Genomic DNA, 21,369 nt, shown 5'->3' with positions numbered 1-21,369 from the left:
TCTGAGCCAGGTCTAAACCAGGTCTAAACCAGGTCTGAACCAGGACTAAACCAGGTCTGAACCAGGTCTAAACCAGGTCTGAACCAGATCTAAACCAGGACTAAACCAGGTCTAAACCAGGTCTGAGCCAGATCTAAACCAGGTCTAAACCAGGACTGAACCAGGTCTAAACCAGGTCTGAGCCAGATCTAAACCAGGTCTAAACCAGGACTGAACCAGGTCTGAACCAGGTCTGAACCAGGACTAAACCAGGTCTGAACTAGGTCCAAACCAAGTCTGAACTAGTCTTTACAGTTTATACATAAAAAAAAGGATCAAACTCAGATTACTAAACAACATTTTCATATTTACGACTGAAGTTTAAAAAGTAGATTGTTCTGATTGGTTGAAACGTCACAACACGAGACGAGAAATCACTTTGGTTGAATCTAGATCAGGAACACGTCTGGAAAAGGTCGTTTGGGTCACAAGTCTTTATTTCATGTGCATCATCTTCAGCGACCTCGGCCTCTCCACAGACCAAAGGACACATATCGACCTTTAATCGTTTAGTCGATTAATCGGTCCAGTCTTTGTCGACCAACAGTTTTATTGTTGATTCAGTATTTCATTTGGATTAAAAGCGTTTCTGTGGGAAAAGACAGAATTTGGGAATACATAAATACGTTTAATAGTGTGTTTCAGTATTAACAGCTACTTCTGTGTAGTTTGAGTCTGTGTCAGCTCAGGGTAGACAGTAGTTCTTTCGGTAACGATTTCATGAACAGAAACGATAAACTCTTGTGCCGTTTAACAAAAAACAAAAATCACAAATCACACTTCCTCCTCCAAAGTGTGAGTTTGTCTGTGGAGCTCTCAAACATCCCGCCCTGTCTGCGACTTTATCCCGTTGGAAAAACAAAAATGCTCCAAACATGAAGCTGGCCTCATCTGTATGAAATATTATTGGCCAGTAGAATGTCACAAAACAACTGTAAGAACACTTTGATTCAGAGTTTTTTGTTTCGTTCCAGGGGTCGCGAGTGACTGGAGCCTGTCCCAGTGACTTGGGGCCTTAGGCGGGTTTAGACAGTTTGATTGGATGAAGCCGCTTGAAGTCACAAACTCGGGGAAATGTTGCATGAAAGATTTGTCTGTTGTTAGTCGTGTTTCCCTCGAGCATTGTCGCCATCGCCGCGATGCTGCGTTTGTCGACACTGAGACCGCCTCCCATCGTCAGGGGCGATGACCATCATCTGAATGCTGTGGTTTCCAGGGAGATGAGACCCGGCCAGCTCTGGTTTATCGGCCTCGAACGAACCGAGAGGAACCGACTCACAAGACATACTCCAACGAGCGAGAAGCAGCTCCAGAGACCAATCTGAGCTGAAAGAGACAGAAGAGACCAATCTGAGCTGAAAGAGACAGAAGAGACCAATCTGAGCTGAAACAGAGATGGAAGAGACAAAGGTTGTGTTCAAAATATCGATATGGACTCTGTATCGATACTGTGACTCAGTATAGATATTTTTTTAAGTAAAAAAAATAATAAGAAAAAAACATTTGAATAGTACTTTTGATCTGCTATTTGTGCTGCGCTCCTCTGGGCCGAGGTGAGAAGGAGCTGTGGACCTGATCAGAAGCTGATTTGTGCAGAAGCTGCAGCAGCAGCAGCATGTTCAGACCATGAAACACGCAATATTTTATTAGAATGTGTTTCCTAGATTTCTATTTGGATCAGTTGGTTGAATGTATGAAGGTATTAGAGCAGAATGGATTTATAAATAAGTCCTTTGAGGATAAACATGAAATTTCATAAATTTTCTTATCCAGAGTAAAAACATTACCCATTTGGTAAAAATGTATCGGGATACGTATCGTGACCCCTGTATCGGGATACGTATCGTGACCCCTGTATCGGGATACGTATCGTGACCCCTGTATCGGGATACGTATCGTGACCCCTGTATCGGGAAACGTATTGTAATGAGGGAATTGTATCTAATATACAAGTATCGGGATACGTATCTTATCGCGAGGGTCTTGGTCTCCTTGACGGAGACGGAGGTGCCCGCCCCTCCGCCCGCTCTACTCCAAGACTCCATTTCCCATGATGCCACAGGATCTGACCTTCTGACTTGGTACGTGGTCCAGAACTGAGCCAGAGGGTTTTTCCTGAAGAGGAACGCCACCGTCACCAGAACGCTCTCGAAATCTGGAGACGGCGAAACAGGAAAACACGCTCTAGTGTTTGTGAAATGGAGTTTAAGACATGAATGTGAGTATGACGTGGTTCACAGTTCACCTTGAGGATCGTAGAAGACGTCGGAGCCGAGGATGAGGTCGACACGGGGCAAAGACAGGAGACGAGGTGAGACGTGGCCCCAGCTCAGCCCCAGGACGGGTACAGCAGAGCAGGGCACGCCGGGCCCCGGGGCGGGTACGACCTTGAGTCCGTTGGTTCGGCAGCTGCGGGCGCAGTTCTCCAGACACTGCGGAAGCTCAGCCGAATCCGACAGAAGAACCGACGAGCCGAGAAGAGCCGCGGCGACGCCAGGGAGAGCCACGCCTGCCCCCAACTGAGAGAAGAACCGGGACTGAAGCAGGACTGAAGAGGGACTGAAGCGGCACTGAACAGGGACTGGACCGGGACTGAACAGTGACTGAAGCGGGACTGGACTGGCACTGAACAGGGACTGGACCGAGAGTGGACCGGGACTGGACGGGGACTGAAGCGGGACTGAACTGGGACTGGACCGGAACTGAAGCGGGACTGAACCGGGACTGAAGCGGGACTGAAGCGGGACTGAACAGGGACTGGACCGGGACTGAACAGTGACTGAAGCGGGACTGGACTGGCACTAAACAGGGACTGGACCGGCACTGGACCGGCACTGGACCGGCACTGGACCGGCACTGGACCGGGACGGCACTGGACCGGGACTGAACCAGGACCATGTTTCTATAACTTCCTGATTACCGCCAGAGCTTCTTTGTCACTCAGAATCCTTACGTTTCCGCAAGAACAACTGCAAAGGCAATCATTCCGAGCGGAAGCAGAACCTCTGGCGGTCAGGAGGAATGAATCAGAACAGGTCTGAACCAGGACTAAACCAGGACTAAACCAGGACTAAAACAGGACTAAAACAGGACTAAAACAGGACCTAAAGTAGGACTAAAACAGGACCTAAAGTAGGACTAAAACAGGATTAAAACAGGACTAAACCAGGAGGACTGAACCAGATCTACACTGGCCCCGCCCCGCCCTATGAGGCCAGGTTTAGTCCCAGGTCTCACCTCCAGGACGGTCTTGTTCTTCAGCTCCCGTCGGCGGTTCCACAGAAACTGGGCCAGGACCACAGCGCAGGGCCACACGTACATCCCAAACTGAGGGTCCAACATCTGCAAGACATGGCACACAGAACGAATGCACACATTAAAACACGATTGTTTATATTGGAGAATGATCCAAACACGCTCATCAGAATGTTCACAAATATCTGAGGCGACACATTTTCAATATGTAACTGATATCAGAACGAAATGTCAATGGTTATAGTCTTTATAACCAAAATGCAAGGTTGAAATGTCTGTTAGTTTGCTTTTCTATCACAAAGGATGGAAAAAATACGAATTCCTAGCCTTAAACAGTATTTTAGCTTCACAAAAACTATAATTCAAGAGTGTAAGATATCATGACAAATGTAAAAAACCATTGCGGGCTCAACATTTCTGTGAGTATTTGACCAGTAAAACCTTAAAATCAACAAAAACGTTGCGTGTGTCAATGTGCTATTAAATGTGTTTGAAGCAGCTCTGATATCACTCACATTTATCAAAGCATTTACTGCCACTAAACCATTCTGTGACATTCTGAGTTTAATCCCACTTTCTACAGTCAAATCTCGTGTCACTTTGGGAAAATGTTTTTGTGTGTCACCTCCGGGATGGTCACACTGAGAGATTCCTCTGAGTTTTCATCATCGTCTTTAAACGTGAAAACTTTATACGCTTCACGCGAGGATTCCGCTCCGACTTTCATTTTCATTCACTTTCATTCACGTTCACTCGCGGAGAACCATGGCTCTGATGGCGAACACGCTGCATAAGGTCCATTTCCGCCTTCAGCTCATAACAAAAGAAAGGGGCGGTGCTCAGCCAATCAGAGCCGTGCTTTGCCCCGGCGTCCTGTCCTGTCCAATCAGAACGCGAACTGCTCTGGACCCTAACCAATCAGCGTCTACCAGAGGGGCGGGAGTCTGCGCTGTCAAACTGTTACAGAAGCATTTTGTGCGAAGCTAACTATGAAGCTAACTGTGAGCTAACGGCGCTACTCTCCGGTGTTTTACCATATCACAATTTAACCGGAGCAGCGTCCGTCTAAGTGTCCGCACACACGGGGAGAGTTTAGGACGGACAACACAGAACCGGGATTTGGGCTTTAAACGGAGGCGCGAGTGATGGTAAAAGCCGGTAAGCAGCGAGGCTAGTGCGGCTAAATGCAGTGTTTTTAGCGCAGCTGTGAGGGCTAGCGATGCTAACAGTGCTAACAGCTAACTGTGCTCGAGCAGGGATGAACCACAAAAGTAAGAAGCGCATCAAAGAGGCCAAGCGCAGCGCCCGGCCAGAGCTCAAGGACTCCGCGGACTGGGTTAAGCACGGCTACCACGACGGCTTCGACGTGTCACACCGCAGCGTGAAGGTGAGACGCCGGGGACGGAGAGGAGTCGGGGCCGGGGAGCTAACGAGGCTAACGGGGGCTAACCATATCCCGGAAGAGTGCGGCGCGGCACGTACGCGATGGACACAGTAAAACGCAGCAGGATAATCTTTTATGAAGTTCAAGTGTAAACGGATCGTTTTGAATTGAACAAAAACATTGTCAACTAAAGTTCAAAAGGTTCCTAGAAGTTTAAGTTGAACATAATGTGATTTGACTGTAGAAACTGAATGTCATAACATGGTTTAGTGGCAGTAAAATCACTGCGTTTAACACATTTAACATAGGATTTTACTGCATTTACTGGAGATTTAATAGCACATTATGACACACACTTTGCATTTTTGATGAGCTTTTGGTTTTAGTGGACAAACACATAGAAATGTTGAGCCCACAATAGTTGCTGCTCACATTTGTAGAGATATTGCAGACTAATTATATTATTATGAAGCTCAAATGCAATATTGAGGATCGAAATAAATATTAATCATGGTCTACATCATTCTGGAATTTTGATAATCCAGGTTAAAGCATTTAAATCACTAAAAATGTAATGTGTGATTTCTAAACGGTTAAAATGTTGAATGTTCAGTATAACATTAAAGTGTGAGATTTGAAGTTGCATAATCATAATCCAAACATTCTGTCTGACAAGCAATCACCGGTCAATTACATATTTTATTATAAAGCTTTATATGGTCAACAGCAGAAAGGAGACAACAGTTATTTTACCAAGCGACAAGTCACAATTATTTAGATCAATAGTTACAGCTCTAAAATACACCCACATATTTTTGGTGTTATTTTTGTGACGCTTGTAGTAACGATCCTTTTTCAATTTCTCTTTTGTTGTGCATTGCCAGTTGTACAGCCTTTCATCTGCTTCGAGATTTCCCATTTAAATCCATTAAATTCTTCGTCCCCATCATAGTTTTCTGTCCGTGTTTGTTCTCAGGACAACGTGGAGCGAGTGGACGCGTCTCGCCTGAGCCCGGACGAGTTCATCACCAGGTTCGAGCGTCCGTACAAACCCGTGGTGCTGCTGAACTGTCAGGAAGCGTGGCCCGCCAAGGAGAAGTGGACCCTGGAGCGGCTCAAGCGCAAGTACCGCAACCAGAAGTTCAAATGCGGCGAGGACAACGACGGCTACTCTGTGAAAATGAAGATGAAATACTACATGGAGTACCTGGAGGGCACGCGAGACGACAGCCCGCTGTACATCTTCGACAGCAGCTACGGAGAACACGCCAAACGCAAGAAGCTGCTGGAGGACTACGCCGTGCCCGTGTTCTTCACCGACGACCTGTTTCAGTTTGCGGGGGAGAAACGCAGACCGCCATACAGGTAATGAGCGGGAGCGCCGTCATGGAGACGAACTCTGAAGTGCGATTTATCCTTTGTGACGGGTCCAGACTCTTCTTCACTCTCGTTTCTCTCCCTCAGGTCTCGTTTCTCACCCTCAGGTGGTCCATGATGGGTCCAGCCTCAGCTTCGCTCTCGTTTCTCACCCTCAGGTCTCGTTTCTCTCCCTCAGGTGGTCTGTGATGGGTCCGGATTCTGCTTCACTCTCGTTTCTCTCCCTCAGGTGGTCCGTGATGGGTCCGGATTCTGCTTCACTCTCGTTTCTCTCCCTCAGGTGGTCCGTGATGGGTCCAGACTCTGCTTCACTCTCGTTTCTCTCCCTCAGGTAGTCTACGATGGGTACATGATGGGTCCTGACTCATCTTCACTCTTGTTTCTCTCCCTCAGGTGGTTCGTGATGGGTCCGGCTCGCTCTGGCACTGGGATCCACATCGATCCGTTGGGGACGTCGGCTTGGAACGCTCTGGTGCAGGGACACAAACGCTGGTGCCTGTTTCCGACGCACACGCCCCGCGAGCTGATCAAAGTGACGCGCGACGACGGCGGGAACCAGCAGGACGAGGCCATCACGTGGTTCAGCGTCATCTACCCTCGCACGCAGGAGCCAACATGGCCGCCTGAGTTCAGACCGCTGGAGATCCTGCAGAGGCCAGGAGAGACCGTCTTTGTGCCCGGTGAGAACTTGGATTAGTCTGTGACGCAACACAAACATGTCACAGACCTTAAGGCTGTCTCTGGCAATGTGGGGAAAAGGCTGCCCAAAAGTGCCCATACATGCTGGAAATCCTGGAAATCCCGGAAAATATCGTATTTTTCGGACTATAAGTTGCACCTTTTTTCAAAGTTTTGGCCGGGGTGCGACTTATATGTGATATTTTTGGTTATTTTCACACTTGCAGCCGCATTTCATACTCCAGTGCTACTTATATGTTTTTTTCTTCTCTATCGTGCATTTTTTGGCTGGTGCGACTTATACTCCGGAAAATACGGTAATTGGCCTCTTTTCCAGAAATCACACACACACAAAATAATAGACTTTCTGTCGGCAGTAAAACTTCCTCTAAAAACGGTTTTGTACTAAATGTCTTGTGGGAGGAGCCTGTAGCTGTGAGCGTGTCTGCGATTCATCTGCAGGTACATGAGAAGTGCAGTATAGAAATAACCGTAGGACGGTCGACTATGAAAAGAATGCTCAACTGCAGCTCGTTTCGGAATGACAGACACTGACCCAGATTAAAGTCTGAGCTCATTAACCCCAGACACTCCAAGAATTTACCTTCACCATGTTGTAATCCACTGCACAGTAATCCAAATAAAACACATGTCCTACAGCTGAATCGTCACGCTCCTCGCCACTATAGAAAAGTAGTTTGAGTACTCAGTAACGCGCTACCCTCGACTCTGCAGCTGAAGCGTCTCTAAACGTCTCTGGTCTTCCTCAGGCGGCTGGTGGCACGTTGTGTTGAATCTGGACACCACCATCGCCGTGACGCAGAACTTTGCGAGCACCACGAACTTTCCCATCGTTTGGCACAAAACCGTCCGAGGTCGACCCAAACTGTCCCGTAAGTGGTACAGGTAAGAACACGTACTACTGCTGTGGCCGATGGAGTCCGGCCTGTTTTATGACCCCTGATGCGCATCACAGTGTACAGTATCACAGTGTACAATATCACAGTGTACAGTATCACAGTGTACAGTATCACAGTGTACAGTATCACAGTGTACAGTATCACAGTGTACAATATCACAGTATACAATATCACAGTGTACAATATCACAGTGTACAATATCACGATGTACAATATCACAGTGTACAATATCACGGTGTACAATATCACGGTGTACAATATCACGTGTACAATATCACGTGTACAATATCACCGTATACAATATCGCAGTGTACAATAAGATAATCCTTTATTGTCCAAACACGGGGAAATTTCATTGTTGCAACGCAGGTAGATACAGAGGAAAATAACGGATAACTTATAGGAAGTTTGAAAAACACTCTCAATAGAAGATCTCTTATAAACAAAAACTCCTATAGACAAAACCTCCCATTTCCCAACAAGGGATGGAGGGGAAAATAATAAAGATAAAAATAAATAAATACCATTGCATGTGATCACGACAGTAATTGCACATGAATTGCACAGTAATTGCACATGATATATATGTGACAATATCAGTGTACAATACCACAGTGTACAATACCACAGTGTACAATACCACAGTATACAATATCACTGTATACAATATCACTGTATACAATATCACACTGTACAATATCACAGTGTACAATACCACAGTGTACAATACCACAGTATACAATATCACTGTATACAATATCACTGTATACAGTATCACAGTATACAATATCACACTGTACAGTATCACAGTATACAATATCACAGTATACAATATCACAGTGTACAATATCGCAGTGTACAATATCGCAGTGTACAATATCGCAGTGTACAATATCGCAGTATACAATATCGCAGTACACAATATCGCAGTACACAGTATCACTGTATACAGTATCATTGTATACAGTCAGTATCGCAGTATACAGTATCGCAGTATTCGCAGTATACAGTATCGCAGTATACAGTATCGCAGTATTCGCAGTATACAGTATCGCAGTAACTCATCAACGCGGGAAAGACATGGTGGTGGACTTCCGCAGACACCACCCCACTGCCCCCTCACCAGTGAACATCCAGGGAAGAGACATTGAGAGAGTGACTCATACAAGTACCTGGGTGTTTATCTGAACCACAAACTGGACTGGACTCACAACACAGACGCACTGTACAGGAAGAGCCAGAGTCGGCTCTACCTCCTGAGGAGACTCAGGTCTTTTGGAGTGACAGGGCCACTCCTGAAGACCTTCTACGACTCTGTGGTGGCATCAGCTCCTGTATGGTGTGGTCTGCTGGAGCAGCAGCATCACAGAGAGGGAGAGGAAGAGGCTGGACAAAGTCATCACGCTGAAGATCTGTGTGAGGAACAATGACACGCTGAAGATCTGTGTGAGGAACAATGACACGCTGAAGATCTGTGTTGGGAACAATGACACGCAAACAATGACACGCTGAATATCTGCGGGAGGAACAATGACACGCTGAAGATCCGCGGGAGGAACAATGACACGCTGAAGATCGGCGGGAGGAACAATGACACGCTGAAGATCGGCGGGAGGAACAATGACACGCTGAAGATCGGCGGGAGGAACAATGACACGCTGAAGATCGGCGGGAGGAACAATGACACGCTGAAGATCGGCGGGAGGAACAATGACACGCTGAAGATCGGCGGGAGGAACAATGACACGCTGAAGATCTGTGTTGGGAACAATGACACGCAAACAATGACACGTTGAATATCTGTGTGAGGAACAATGACGCTGAATATCTGTGTGAGGAACAATGACACGCTGAAGATCCGCGGGAGGAACAATGACACGCTGAAGATCCGCGGGAGGAACAATGACACGCTGAAGATCCGCGGGAGGAACAATGACACGCTGAAGATCCGCGGGAGGAACAATGACACGCTGAAGATCCGTGTTGGGAACAATGACACGCAAACAATGCCACGCTGAATATCTGTGTGAGGAACAATGACACGCAAACAATGACACGCTGAATATCCGTGTGAGGAACAATGACACGCTGAAGATCTGCGGGAGGAACAATGACACGCTGAAGATCTGTGTTGGGAACAATGACACGCAAACAATGACACGCTGAATATCTGTGTGAGGAACAATGACACGCTGAAGATCTGTGTTGGGAACAATGACACGCAAACAATGACACGCTGAATATCTGTGTGAGGAACAATGACAAGCTGAAGATCTGTGTGAGGAACAATGACACGCTGAAGATCTGTGTGAGGAACAATGACACGCTGAAGATCTGTGTTGGGAACAATGACACGCAAACAATGACACGCTGAATATCTGCGGGAGGAACAATGAAACGCTGAAGATCCGCGGGAGGAACAATGACACGCTGAAGATCGGCGGGAGGAACAATGACACGCTGAAGATCGGCGGGAGGAACAATGACACGCTGAAGATCGGCGGGAGGAACAATGACACGCTGAAGATCGGCGGGAGGAACAATGACACGCTGAAGATCGGCGGGAGGAACAATGACACGCTGAAGATCGGCGGGAGGAACAATGACACGCTGAAGATCTGTGTTGGGAACAATGACACGCAAACAATGACACGTTGAATATCTGTGTGAGGAACAATGACACGCTGAATATCTGTGTGAGGAACAATGACACGCTGAAGATCCGCGGGAGGAACAATGACACGCTGAAGATCCGCGGGAGGAACAATGACACGCTGAAGATCCGCGGGAGGAACAATGACACGCTGAAGATCCGCGGGAGGAACAATGACACGCTGAAGATCCGCGGGAGGAACAATGACACGCTGAAGATCCGCGGGAGGAACAATGACACGCTGAAGATCCGTGTTGGGAACAATGACACGCAAACAATGCCACGCTGAATATCTGTGTGAGGAACAATGACACGCAAACAATGACACGCTGAATATCCGTGTGAGGAACAATGACACGCTGAAGATCTGCGGGAGGAACAATGACACGCTGAAGATCTGTGTTGGGAACAATGACACGCAAACAATGACACGCTGAATATCTGTGTGAGGAACAATGACACGCTGAAGATCTGTGTTGGGAACAATGACACGCAAACAATGACACGCTGAATATCTGTGTGAGGAACAATGACAAGCTGAAGATCTGTGTGAGGAACAATGACACGCTGAAGATCTGTGTGAGGAACAATGACACGCTGAAGATCCGTGTGAGGAACAATGACACGCTGAAGATCCGTGTGAGGAACAATGACACGCTGAAGATCCGTGTGAGGAACAATGACACGCTGAAGGTCTGTAGGAGGAACAATGACACGCTGAAGATCCGTGTGAGGAACAATGACACGCTGAAGATCTGCGGGAGGAACAATGACACGCTGAAGATCCGCGGGAGGAACAATGACACGCTGAAGATCCGCGGGAGGAACAATGACACGCTGAAGATCGGCGGGAGGAACAATGACACGCTGAAGATCGGCGGGAGGAACAATGACACGCTGAAGATCTGTGTTGGGAACAATGACACGCAAACAATGACACGCTGAATATCTGTGTGAGGAACAATGACACGCTGAATATCTGTGTGAGGAACAATGACACGCTGAAGATCCGCGGGAGGAACAATGACACGCTGAAGATCCGCGGGAGGAACAATGACACGCTGAAGATCCGCGGGAGGAACAATGACACGCTGAAGATCCGCGGGAGGAACAATGACACGCTGAAGATCCGTGTTGGGAACAATGACACGCAAACAATGACACGCTGAATATCTGTGTGAGGAACAATGACACGCAAACAATGACACGCTGAATATCCGTGTGAGGAACAATGACACGCTGAAGATCCGTGTGAGGAACAATGACACGCTGAAGATCCGCGTGAGGAACAATGACACGCTGAAGGTCCGCGGGAGGAACAATGACACGCTGAAGATCCGCGGGAGGAACAATGACACGCTGAAGATCCGCGGGAGGAACAATGACACGCTGAAGATCCGTGTGAGGAACAATGACACGCTGAAGATCTGTGTTGGGAACAATGACACGCAAACAATGACACGCTGAATATCTGTGTGAGGAACAATGACAAGCTGAAGATCCGTGTGAGGAACAATGACACGCTGAAGATCCGTGTGAGGAACAATGACACGCTTAAGATCCGTGTGAGGAACAATGACACGCTGAAGATCCGTGTGAGGAACAATGACACGCTGAAGGTCTGTGGGAGGAACAATGACACGCTAAAGATCTGCGGGAGGAAGAATGACACGCTGAAGATCTGTGTGAGGAACAATGACACGCTGAAGATCTGCGTGAGGAACAATGACGCGCTGAAGATCCGCGGGAGGAACAATGACGCGCTGAAGATCCGCGGGAGGAACAATGACGCGCTGAAGATCCGCGGGAGGAACAATGACACGCTGAAGATCCGCGGGAGGAACAATGACACGCTGAAGATCCGTGTTGGGAACAATGACACGCAAACAATGCCACGCTGAATATCTGTGTGAGGAACAATGACACGCAAACAATGACACGCTGAATATCCGTGTGAGGAACAATGACACGCTGAAGATCTGCGGGAGGAACAATGACACGCTGAAGATCTGTGTTGGGAACAATGACACGCAAACAATGACACGCTGAATATCTGTGTGAGGAACAATGACACGCTGAAGATCTGTGTTGGGAACAATGACACGCAAACAATGACACGCTGAATATCTGTGTGAGGAACAATGACAAGCTGAAGATCTGTGTGAGGAACAATGACACGCTGAAGATCTGTGTGAGGAACAATGACACGCTGAAGATCTGTGTTGGGAACAATGACACGCAAACAATGACACGCTGAATATCTGCGGGAGGAACAATGAAACGCTGAAGATCCGCGGGAGGAACAATGACACGCTGAAGATCGGCGGGAGGAACAATGACACGCTGAAGATCGGCGGGAGGAACAATGACACGCTGAAGATCGGCGGGAGGAACAATGACACGCTGAAGATCGGCGGGAGGAACAATGACACGCTGAAGATCGGCGGGAGGAACAATGACACGCTGAAGATCGGCGGGAGGAACAATGACACGCTGAAGATCTGTGTTGGGAACAATGACACGCAAACAATGACACGTTGAATATCTGTGTGAGGAACAATGACACGCTGAATATCTGTGTGAGGAACAATGACACGCTGAAGATCCGCGGGAGGAACAATGACACGCTGAAGATCCGCGGGAGGAACAATGACACGCTGAAGATCTGCGGGAGGAACAATGACACGCTGAAGATCCGCGGGAGGAACAATGACACGCTGAAGATCCGCGGGAGGAACAATGACACGCTGAAGATCCGCGGGAGGAACAATGACACGCTGAAGATCCGTGTTGGGAACAATGACACGCAAACAATGACACGCTGAATATCTGTGTGAGGAACAATGACACGCAAACAATGACACGCTGAAGATCCGTGTGAGGAACAATGACACGCTGAAGATCCGTGTGAGGAACAATGACACGCTGAAGATCCGCGTGAGGAACAATGACACGCTGAAGGTCCGCGGGAGGAACAATGACACGCTGAAGATCCGCGGGAGGAACAATGACACGCTGAAGATCCGCGGGAGGAACAATGACACGCTGAAAATCCGTGTGAGGAACAATGACACGCTGAAGATCTGTGTTGGGAACAATGACACGCAAACAATGACACGCTGAATATCTGTGTGAGGAACAATGACAAGCTGAAGATCCGTGTGAGGAACAATGACACGCTGAAGATCCGTGTGAGGAACAATGACACGCTTAAGATCCGTGTGAGGAACAATGACACGCTGAAGATCCGTGTGAGGAACAATGACACGCTGAAGGTCTGTGGGAGGAACAATGACACGCTAAAGATCTGCGGGAGGAAGAATGACACGCTGAAGATCTGTGTGAGGAACAATGACACGCTGAAGATCTGCGTGAGGAACAATGACGCGCTGAAGATCCGCGGGAGGAACAATGACGCGCTGAAGATCCGCGGGAGGAACAATGACGCGCTGAAGATCCGCGGGAGGAACAATGACGCGCTGAAGATCCGCGGGAGGAACAATGACACGCTGAAGATCCGCGGGAGGAACAATGACACGCTGAAGATCCGCGGGAGGAACAATGACACGCTGAAGATCCGCGGGAGGAACAATGACACGCTGAAGATCGGCGGGAGGAACAATGACACGCTGAAGATCTGTGTGAGTAACAATGACACGCTGAAGATCCGTGGGAGGAACAATGACACGCTGAAGATCCGTGGGAGGAACAATGACACGCTGAAGATCCGTGGGAGGAACAATGACACGCTGAAGATCTGTGTTGGGAACAATGACACGCAAACAATGACACGCTGAATATCTGTGTGAGGAACAATGACACGCTGAAGATCCGTGTGAGGAACTATGACACGCTGAAGGTCTGTGGGAGGAACAATGACACGCTGAAGATCTGTGTGAGGAACAATGACACGCTGAAGATCTGTGTGAGGAACAATGACACGCTGAAGATCTGGGAATGTGCTGTAATCAAAGCTAAAGCTGCTGCTACCAAATATTGCCGCTTGTGACCATTTTTTCAGCGTTGACTTTATTTTATTTTTTTGGAAAGGCAGTGAAGATAGAAGAAATCTCTCAGGCAGGAGGCCACTCCTCTCTCAGGCAGGAGGCCACTCCTCTCTCAGGCAGGAGGCCACTCCTCTCTCAGGCAGGAGGCCACTCCTCTCAGGCAGGAGGCCACTCCTCTCAGGCAGGAGGCCACTCCTCTCAGGCAGGAGGCCACTCCTCTCTCAGGCAGGAGGCTACTGTCCATCTGGACCAGAACCTCCCGCCACAAGAACAGTTTCTTCCCCTTTGCTGTTGGACTCATGGACACTTCCTAAACACTGTCATTTAATCCTATCAACAACTTGTCCTGCTAGTTTTATGACTAAACTGTTAATTGTGTGTATATTTTCAGTCAAAGTATTTAGTTATTAGTCTTGCCTTATTATTTTATTTGTATATTTAGGCCCGAGCGCCACAAGCTGGCGAGAGGCCTATTAATCTCGTAAGGCCGTGCGAAGCACGGCTGCGAAAGTGCGCACGTAGTGTGCACGAAATCGAGCGCAAAGCGCTCGCCCACTTCCAAACACTCAATAACGCACTCCTTCACTCACGCACACCCCGTGCATACTAATTAGTAGTAGGAAAATGGAACATTACCGTTGTAAACGGGCGAAGCCCGTGCAAAAGTGCGCACTAAACGAGCACTTTACATCGTCATCCCCATATAAAGCACTCATTTGCCCTAAGTAGCTCACGAATATGTTCCCCATCTCTTGCATGTTCCATGCATATAAGCATGTAATGCAAAAATTCAACATTATTACTGTATAGAGGGCCAAAAACACAAAGTGGGCGGAGCCCACTCAAAATTAACGAAAGTACCCGTCAGTGACCAGGGACCCACACCCGCATCGGAATATTATTCTTTCTTTCTTTCTTTCTTCCTTCTCGGGACCAACCCCCCTATTTTTCACCCAGTGAACATTGACGAAAAGTCACAAAAAATTGCACACCTCTAAAAATCGTGCCTCTCTACATTCTGGCTATTTCCCTTTTCTAAAATTAAAAAAATGGCGCGTCAGCGCCCCCAAATGTACCAAAAATGCATTGAGAGATAGGAAATGACCCAAAAAAAATCGGATCGTAGTATCATGAAATTTGGCACAGAGGTAGATGGTGACAAGAGAAGTAAAAAATATGATTACGGCAACGACGTCCGCCCAACCAAATGTCGGCCATATTGCTTCAAAAATGGCTAAACATGACTTCGGAGTTTTTCCAAACGTCGTACTTTTACGAACTCCTCCCAGGGCGTTGGCTCTAAAAAGCTGAAATTTGGTGAAAATGCTACTGAGGAGTGGGACATCAAAAGTTATTCAAATTACATTGATACCTGTCACGGTCTCTGTGCGGCGAAGCCGCAAACTTTAGCTAGAATTTCAGAAATCTCCCAAATTTAACATTTCTGCTGTTTGCGCAGATAAAGTCCGAATTGCGTCAAATTAGAATCAGTTGTTAAACTCTTTGCGCTAAACGTACTTGAAGTGAAATAAATTAATTTGGCACCACAGCGCCCCCTACAGATTTTATATGGAGGTTAAATGTTTAGTTTTGCGAAATTTTATGAAATGTGACACACAACTCAATTTTAGCATCCCCATCAAAAAAGTCAATGAGACCCATGTCATAATTGTTATGGTTTTGCCGTAGCGATGACCAAAACCTCCCATGTTATTCCAATGGGGAAATCGCCAGAACATGTTTACACTTTAGACTTTCACCAACTCCTCACAGGGCGTCAGCCCTATTAACCTGAAATTTGGTGAGACTCATCTTCAGGGGTGAACCGTCAAAAGTTATTCACATTTTTATTCAAAGAGTCACGGTGTCTGTGCGGCAAAGCTGCACATTTTGCCAAGAATTCAAAATAAAATTGCTTTTTGATGGTAAAACAAAGGGGAGAAGATGTGACAGCGTCACAGATTCAGCAGTAGGCGTAATAAAAGGACAATTGGGGCGCGTTAGCGCCCCCTCCTCTTGCGGCGTGGCGGCGGCGTGGCGAGGGCCGATCATTGCCGCTTGCGGCTATATTTTGCTATTATAATTGTTGTTTCATGTTGCACCTTATCACTGAAGAAAGCTCATAGTCTGTGAATCTTGTTTTTATTCACTGAAAATGGCAATAAACCTAATAAACTGATTTTGAATGAATCTGTTGTATTTGTGCACTTAACATCAGCACTGCTCAATCCTGAGGCATCGTTTGAAGGAGCCCAGGTTCAGAAACACTGTCTGTCTGTGCTTCAAATGTAAACCTCGTACTTCTCTGGAGCTCAGGCATCCTGTTGGAACTGCCTGTGTGTAAACGCTGCTGCTTGAAGTGTGTTTAGTCCTGCTTTAGTCCTGGTTCCTGGTCTCTGGGTCAGTCCTGGTTTCAGTCCTTGTTCTTGGTCTCTTTTAGGATCCTGAAACAGGAGCGTCCGGACCTGGCGACTCTGGCAGACCGAGTAGATCTTCAGGAGTCGACAGGAATTGCCTCCGACAGCTCCAGCGACTCGTCCTCATCCTCCTCATCTTCAGACTCAGACTCGGACGTGAGTTTGAACACGCGCACACACACACACACACACACACAGAATTGAGCCCGTTTCCTCAGCCTGTCGTGTTCTGGTGTGTTTCTTCAGGGCGGATCCGGCTCAGAAAACGAGTCCACGTCTCACCGAAGGAAAAAGAGACGAACCTGCAGCTCCACAGCCAACGGAGACAGCTGCCTCCAGGATGACTGCGTGAGCAAAGAACGCAGCTCCTCCCGATGACACTCACCTGGACACACACTTGAACACACACCCGGACATACACCTGGACACACACCTTGACGTACACCTGGACACACACTTGAACACACACTTGGATGTCCACCTGAACACGCACCCGGACACACACTCGGACGCACACAAACTCGTTTAGTTTGAACTACAACAGAAGAGTGGAGAGGTTCACATTGTGAGGAAGGAAGGAGGGGCCAGAGGAGTGAACACAAATAAACTTCATCGAGGAAAAAAGAAAAACAAATGACGATTAAGACCTAAACATATGAACAAAGCAGTGAAAGAGTTGCAGCTCTAGTTAAATGTACATAAACTGCCAAACCCAGTCACATCTCCCTCTGTAATGCAGAGTAACTCACTTCAAATACAGTCAAATCCTTTAAAGGAAACTGAAAAATACCTTTATTTTTCATGGATACAAGAGAAAAAGGAGGCGAGGATGTATCGTCATTTATGTTGAAACGGCCTTAAAGCATAAATCACTCCAACACTTAACTCATAAGTTCAATGGGAGATATTTTTTACAAAGACTCATTTGCATTGTTCAGCCTTTTTAACCCGCTTTAACTCCTTATTTCATTTGAACGCTTCACCAAACACAACGTCTGGAGTTTAGAGCTGTTCATAAACGAGTCTTTGTCTCTGTCAAACTGAATGTAAAGCTGCCGTGCCTAAAGTTCCTCTCGTGCCAAACGTCATTTATTCATTGTGTTCAAGCTCCTTATATGGTCATTCCTTCCTTCCTCGCTTTATAACTCTTTGATTCATTTTGGATCTAGTCATGATGATGTAAAGTGGGAGTCGGTCCGGTTCGTTCAGCCTTAAACGTGTTCTATTGTTTTGTCCATCTCTGTTTTTTGTTTTTTAAGGGTTTTCTCCAGAATTGAGCCGACACTACGCACTTCTCCAGGCTCCAAATGGAAATGAACAGATGGGAAATCCAAATGATATGTAAAAAGACTGAATGAGTCTTTCAAATGGTCTTTTTAAGTGTCTATTGAAATGTCTTTGTGATTTATTTGCTCTGTTAAACCTAATCTAACTTGTTTAAACATTACACACGTCTTCACCTTCTGAGTTTGAATCAAATTTAAACTGTTTTCATAAGTTGGTGATGTTTTCATAAGTGAGATGTTTTTTGCTGCTCAGATCAAAAGTGTAACTGTTCTGTTCTGTCCCTCCAAGTGCCTCAACACATGTTGCTGTTAATAAAGTTTTCTACTGAGAACTCGGGCTTCACGTCCTTTGTGCAAAACTCTTTAGACCCTGCACGAAGCAAGCTATGCTAGCTCTATGCTAAATGCTACAAACATTTTAAACCAAATCTGGCTGAAGACGTTCCAAAGGGAAAGTTTCAACAGAATGACCTGTGTCGGAGTTGGAGTGAGGCTTCAGTTTGACCTAGAGCTTTCATGGAGTTATTTTATCTAAAGCCAAAGGCGTGTCAAGGCTAAGTTACTCATGTCATTCTCTTTTTGTTTCAGTAACATTTAAACAAAGTTTCAGTTGTAGTCATCTGGACTCAGTTAGAAAAATAGACGTTTCGACTCTCATCCAAGAGTCTCCATCTTGAAGCCTCTAATCACTCGTTTGAAGACGGTGAGGTGAAGATTTTAAGCAGGGAGAAAAGATGGTTTGAAAGAGGAGTTAAGGAAGCTATTTTTGTTAAAAAAAGAAAGACCTTCTTTAAACCGGAATGGAGGGCTAAGATTCAATCTTCCTGGTATCTATAATGGTATACTGAACCCCTGGAAAGGTAGAAGACCAGGACCAGGACATTTAGATGCTAATCAGGTCCTCAGGGTGGTTGAGCCAGTGTCTCACAAAGACAAAGAGGATTCTAATAGGCCATTCAAATTCTGAATAGGCTAGCTCGGTATATACAAGGGGGGAGTTTCTGTTGAAACAAACAACTCTTTCTACTTCAGGAAGGCTCCGCCAAATGGGCTGGACTTACCACAGAATAGTATAAATATCGGAGTTTTCGACCTAAATTCTTTTATTGACAATGACTCTTGGATGAGAGTCGAAACGTCTATTTTTCTAACTGAGTCCAGATGACTACAACTGAAGCTTTTTCTACTATGGAACACGCCTGGACGAATGAGGGATTACACCGACATTTAAACAAAGTGTCTATTTTGCTGAAACTGCTGGGCTATTTGACCGCACGCCACGGCCAACATTAAAAAAGCAAATTCAATATTTTTTCAGTTTTTAATTGAGTAATGAAGAACACTACTTAAAGAGCTCGTAATTTACCAGCGGATGAACAGACGAGGGCGTTAAAACCTGAGATTTTGAGGTCATGTGACAGACTTAGATTTGAACATGTGTACAGCACCCTGATGGGGGCGCTAGAGGAGTGTGTGGACAGTGAGGACAGGACGGTGAGGACAGGACAGTGAGGAGGACGCTGTGTGCAGTGAGGAAGGCAGAGCTGCTTTTACTTTTATAGATGTGAAAACATCTATAAAACTGATGATGTTTGACTTGGTTTTGTGTGTTTTTCAAATGAGCTGTCAATAAATGTGAGTGTAAAGTCAATGTCTCTCCCCCTCTCCCTCTCTTTGCAGAGTGGAGTGGTGGGCAGTGGGCAGGGCCGTCTCTCTCTCCCCTCTCTTCCCTCTGCTCTCACTTCTCTCGCTCTTTCTCTCTCCTCTCTTCCCTCTGCTCTCACCTCTCGCTCTCTCTCTCCCCCCTTCTCTTCCCTCTGCTCTCACCTCTCGCTCTCTCTCTCCCCCCTTCTCTTCCCTCTGCTCTCATCTCTCTCGCTCTCTCTCTCTCCCCCCTTCTCTTCCCTCTGCTCTCATCTCTCTCGCTCTTTCTCTCTCCCCCCTTCTCTTCCCTCTGCTCTCATCTCTCTCGCTCTTTCTCCCCTCGCTTCCCTCTGCTCTCATCTCTCTCGCTCTCTCTCTCTCCCCTCTCCCTCTCTTTGCAGACTGGAGGGGCGGGCATTGGGCAGAGTGGAGGGGCGGGCACTGGGCAGAGTTTAGGGGCGGGGCAGTGGGCAGAGTGGAGGGGCGGGGCAGTGGGCAGGGCCGTGGCTCCTCTGGCTCGGCGGATGGAAAGGCAGAGCTGTCGGTGCGTTTCCACAGAGCGCACAGGCATTCGAGTCAGGGCACATTTGCGCTTCAGCTGTGAGAGGCCCCACTCCCCTCGGCTGGCTGGCATCCCGCGACTCAGGCAGTGAGTAGCGCCACAAAACACACACTCAGAATGACTCGCATTTTGAATATTTACATCGTTTTGAGCTCTTCTGGGTCGTCCATACTGGGTTAATAGATTGTCTATGGTTTGTTTCGATGTTTCAATCAGATGTTTTAAGGTCATTTGTTTGAATAAAGTGCAAAAAAAGGACAACATTTGATATTGTTTGACTTGTTTTAAGATATTTCAAGAGCAGCACTAAAAATAAGACGTTGAATCTTGCTTTTAAAATAGTTAAAGGGAAACAGATTTTTAAAAAAATCACAAAAACTTAATCTTGGCTCAATTTAAGTTTATTTTTTTTATTATTTTGTGCTGTTTATCATAGACTTTGCCGCAAGTTTTAGATGTGTTTTTTTTTGTTCTAGTACTTAGCAAACTGTAAGTAGACCGTTGTTTTACATCTTTGTAAACTGATCTCTTATGCTCAATAATAAAAACAGGCCCAGTCACTTCCAATAGAATAGTTATTGTTTTTTTTAGTTGTTATAGGGATGTGGGCGGGGACAGGGGGCAGGTGAAAACAAACATTTTCCGAACTATCAGTAGTAGAAAGTAACAGTATTGCATCTGTATGCAATGTTTCTACTTTTGACACTTTAATAGTTTTCGGAAAATCTTTCGGAAATACTTTTATTTTTTACCGTAAAAGTACATGTTTAATGAGATAGTTCATACATTTACTTTCCCTTTGGCTCTTGTATTCAAAGTGCCTACGACAGGTTGAACTAAAACGCAGTATTTTAAATGTTGCTATAAATTGTACACATTTTATCCCAGAATTGCAAACTTTTTAAGGTTTATCATTTCACTTCCTGTTTGTAAATTATGACGTCACACTAGGAAATTACCCAGCATCTACTGGGCCAAATCTCACCTAATGTCACTATTTTATATATAAAAAATAGAAATATAGGAAAGCACCTTTATTTTTGTTAAATTTAATGTTTAGAGAGTCAAAAAAGTTATTTATGCTGTATAAATTGTGCATAAACCTTGACTGATGTGAGTGTGCCTGGTGTGATGTCACTTCCTGTAA

At 46.4% G+C, this 21,369-nt stretch overlaps 3 protein-coding genes across 5 annotated transcripts in view; 2 read left to right on the top strand and 1 right to left on the bottom strand.

Annotated features, from left to right (window-relative positions):
- Positions 1–392: 392 nt before the first annotated feature.
- mettl23 (methyltransferase 23, arginine) lies at positions 393–4,201 on the bottom strand. The gene is made up of 5 exons (XM_072442799.1): positions 3,920–4,201; positions 3,277–3,381; positions 2,285–2,558; positions 2,110–2,194; positions 393–1,365 (listed from the first exon to the last, which is right to left on the bottom strand). Exons 1-5 carry the CDS (start codon positions 4,025–4,027, stop codon positions 1,140–1,142), a joined length of 798 nt encoding a protein of 265 aa, XP_072298900.1. The 5' UTR covers positions 4,028–4,201; the 3' UTR covers positions 393–1,139.
- Positions 4,202–4,245: 44 nt separating this feature from the next.
- On the top strand, positions 4,246–18,313 carry jmjd6 (jumonji domain containing 6, arginine demethylase and lysine hydroxylase). Of its 2 annotated transcripts, XM_072442798.1 has the most exons (7): positions 4,246–4,452; positions 4,551–4,681; positions 5,655–6,043; positions 6,449–6,735; positions 7,504–7,639; positions 16,754–16,886; positions 16,977–18,313. In XM_072442798.1, exons 1-7 carry the CDS (start codon positions 4,440–4,442, stop codon positions 17,106–17,108), a joined length of 1,221 nt encoding a protein of 406 aa, XP_072298899.1. In that variant the 5' UTR covers positions 4,246–4,439; the 3' UTR covers positions 17,109–18,313. The 2 variants fall into 2 exon arrangements, with proteins under 2 accessions (XP_072298899.1, XP_072298898.1); XM_072442797.1 differs by having other exon boundaries at positions 4,293–4,681.
- Positions 18,314–20,176: 1,863 nt separating this feature from the next.
- Positions 20,177–21,369, top strand: part of cavin1a (caveolae associated protein 1a) — a 45,156-nt gene continuing 43,963 nt past the window's right edge. For both annotated transcript variants that reach the window (XM_072442796.1, XM_072442795.1), the window contains exon 1: positions 20,177–20,309. The gene's annotated coding sequence lies outside the window, so the exon portion shown is untranslated. The remainder of the gene's footprint in view (positions 20,310–21,369) is intronic.

This window comes from Eucyclogobius newberryi, unplaced genomic scaffold (assembly GCF_026437365.1).
Source record: "Eucyclogobius newberryi isolate DKJ021-1_F unplaced genomic scaffold, fEucNew1.0.hap1 SCAF_13, whole genome shotgun sequence".
Taxonomy (NCBI): Eukaryota; Metazoa; Chordata; class Actinopteri; order Gobiiformes; family Gobiidae; genus Eucyclogobius; species Eucyclogobius newberryi.
This window is presented reverse-complemented; position numbering and strand designations above follow the sequence as displayed.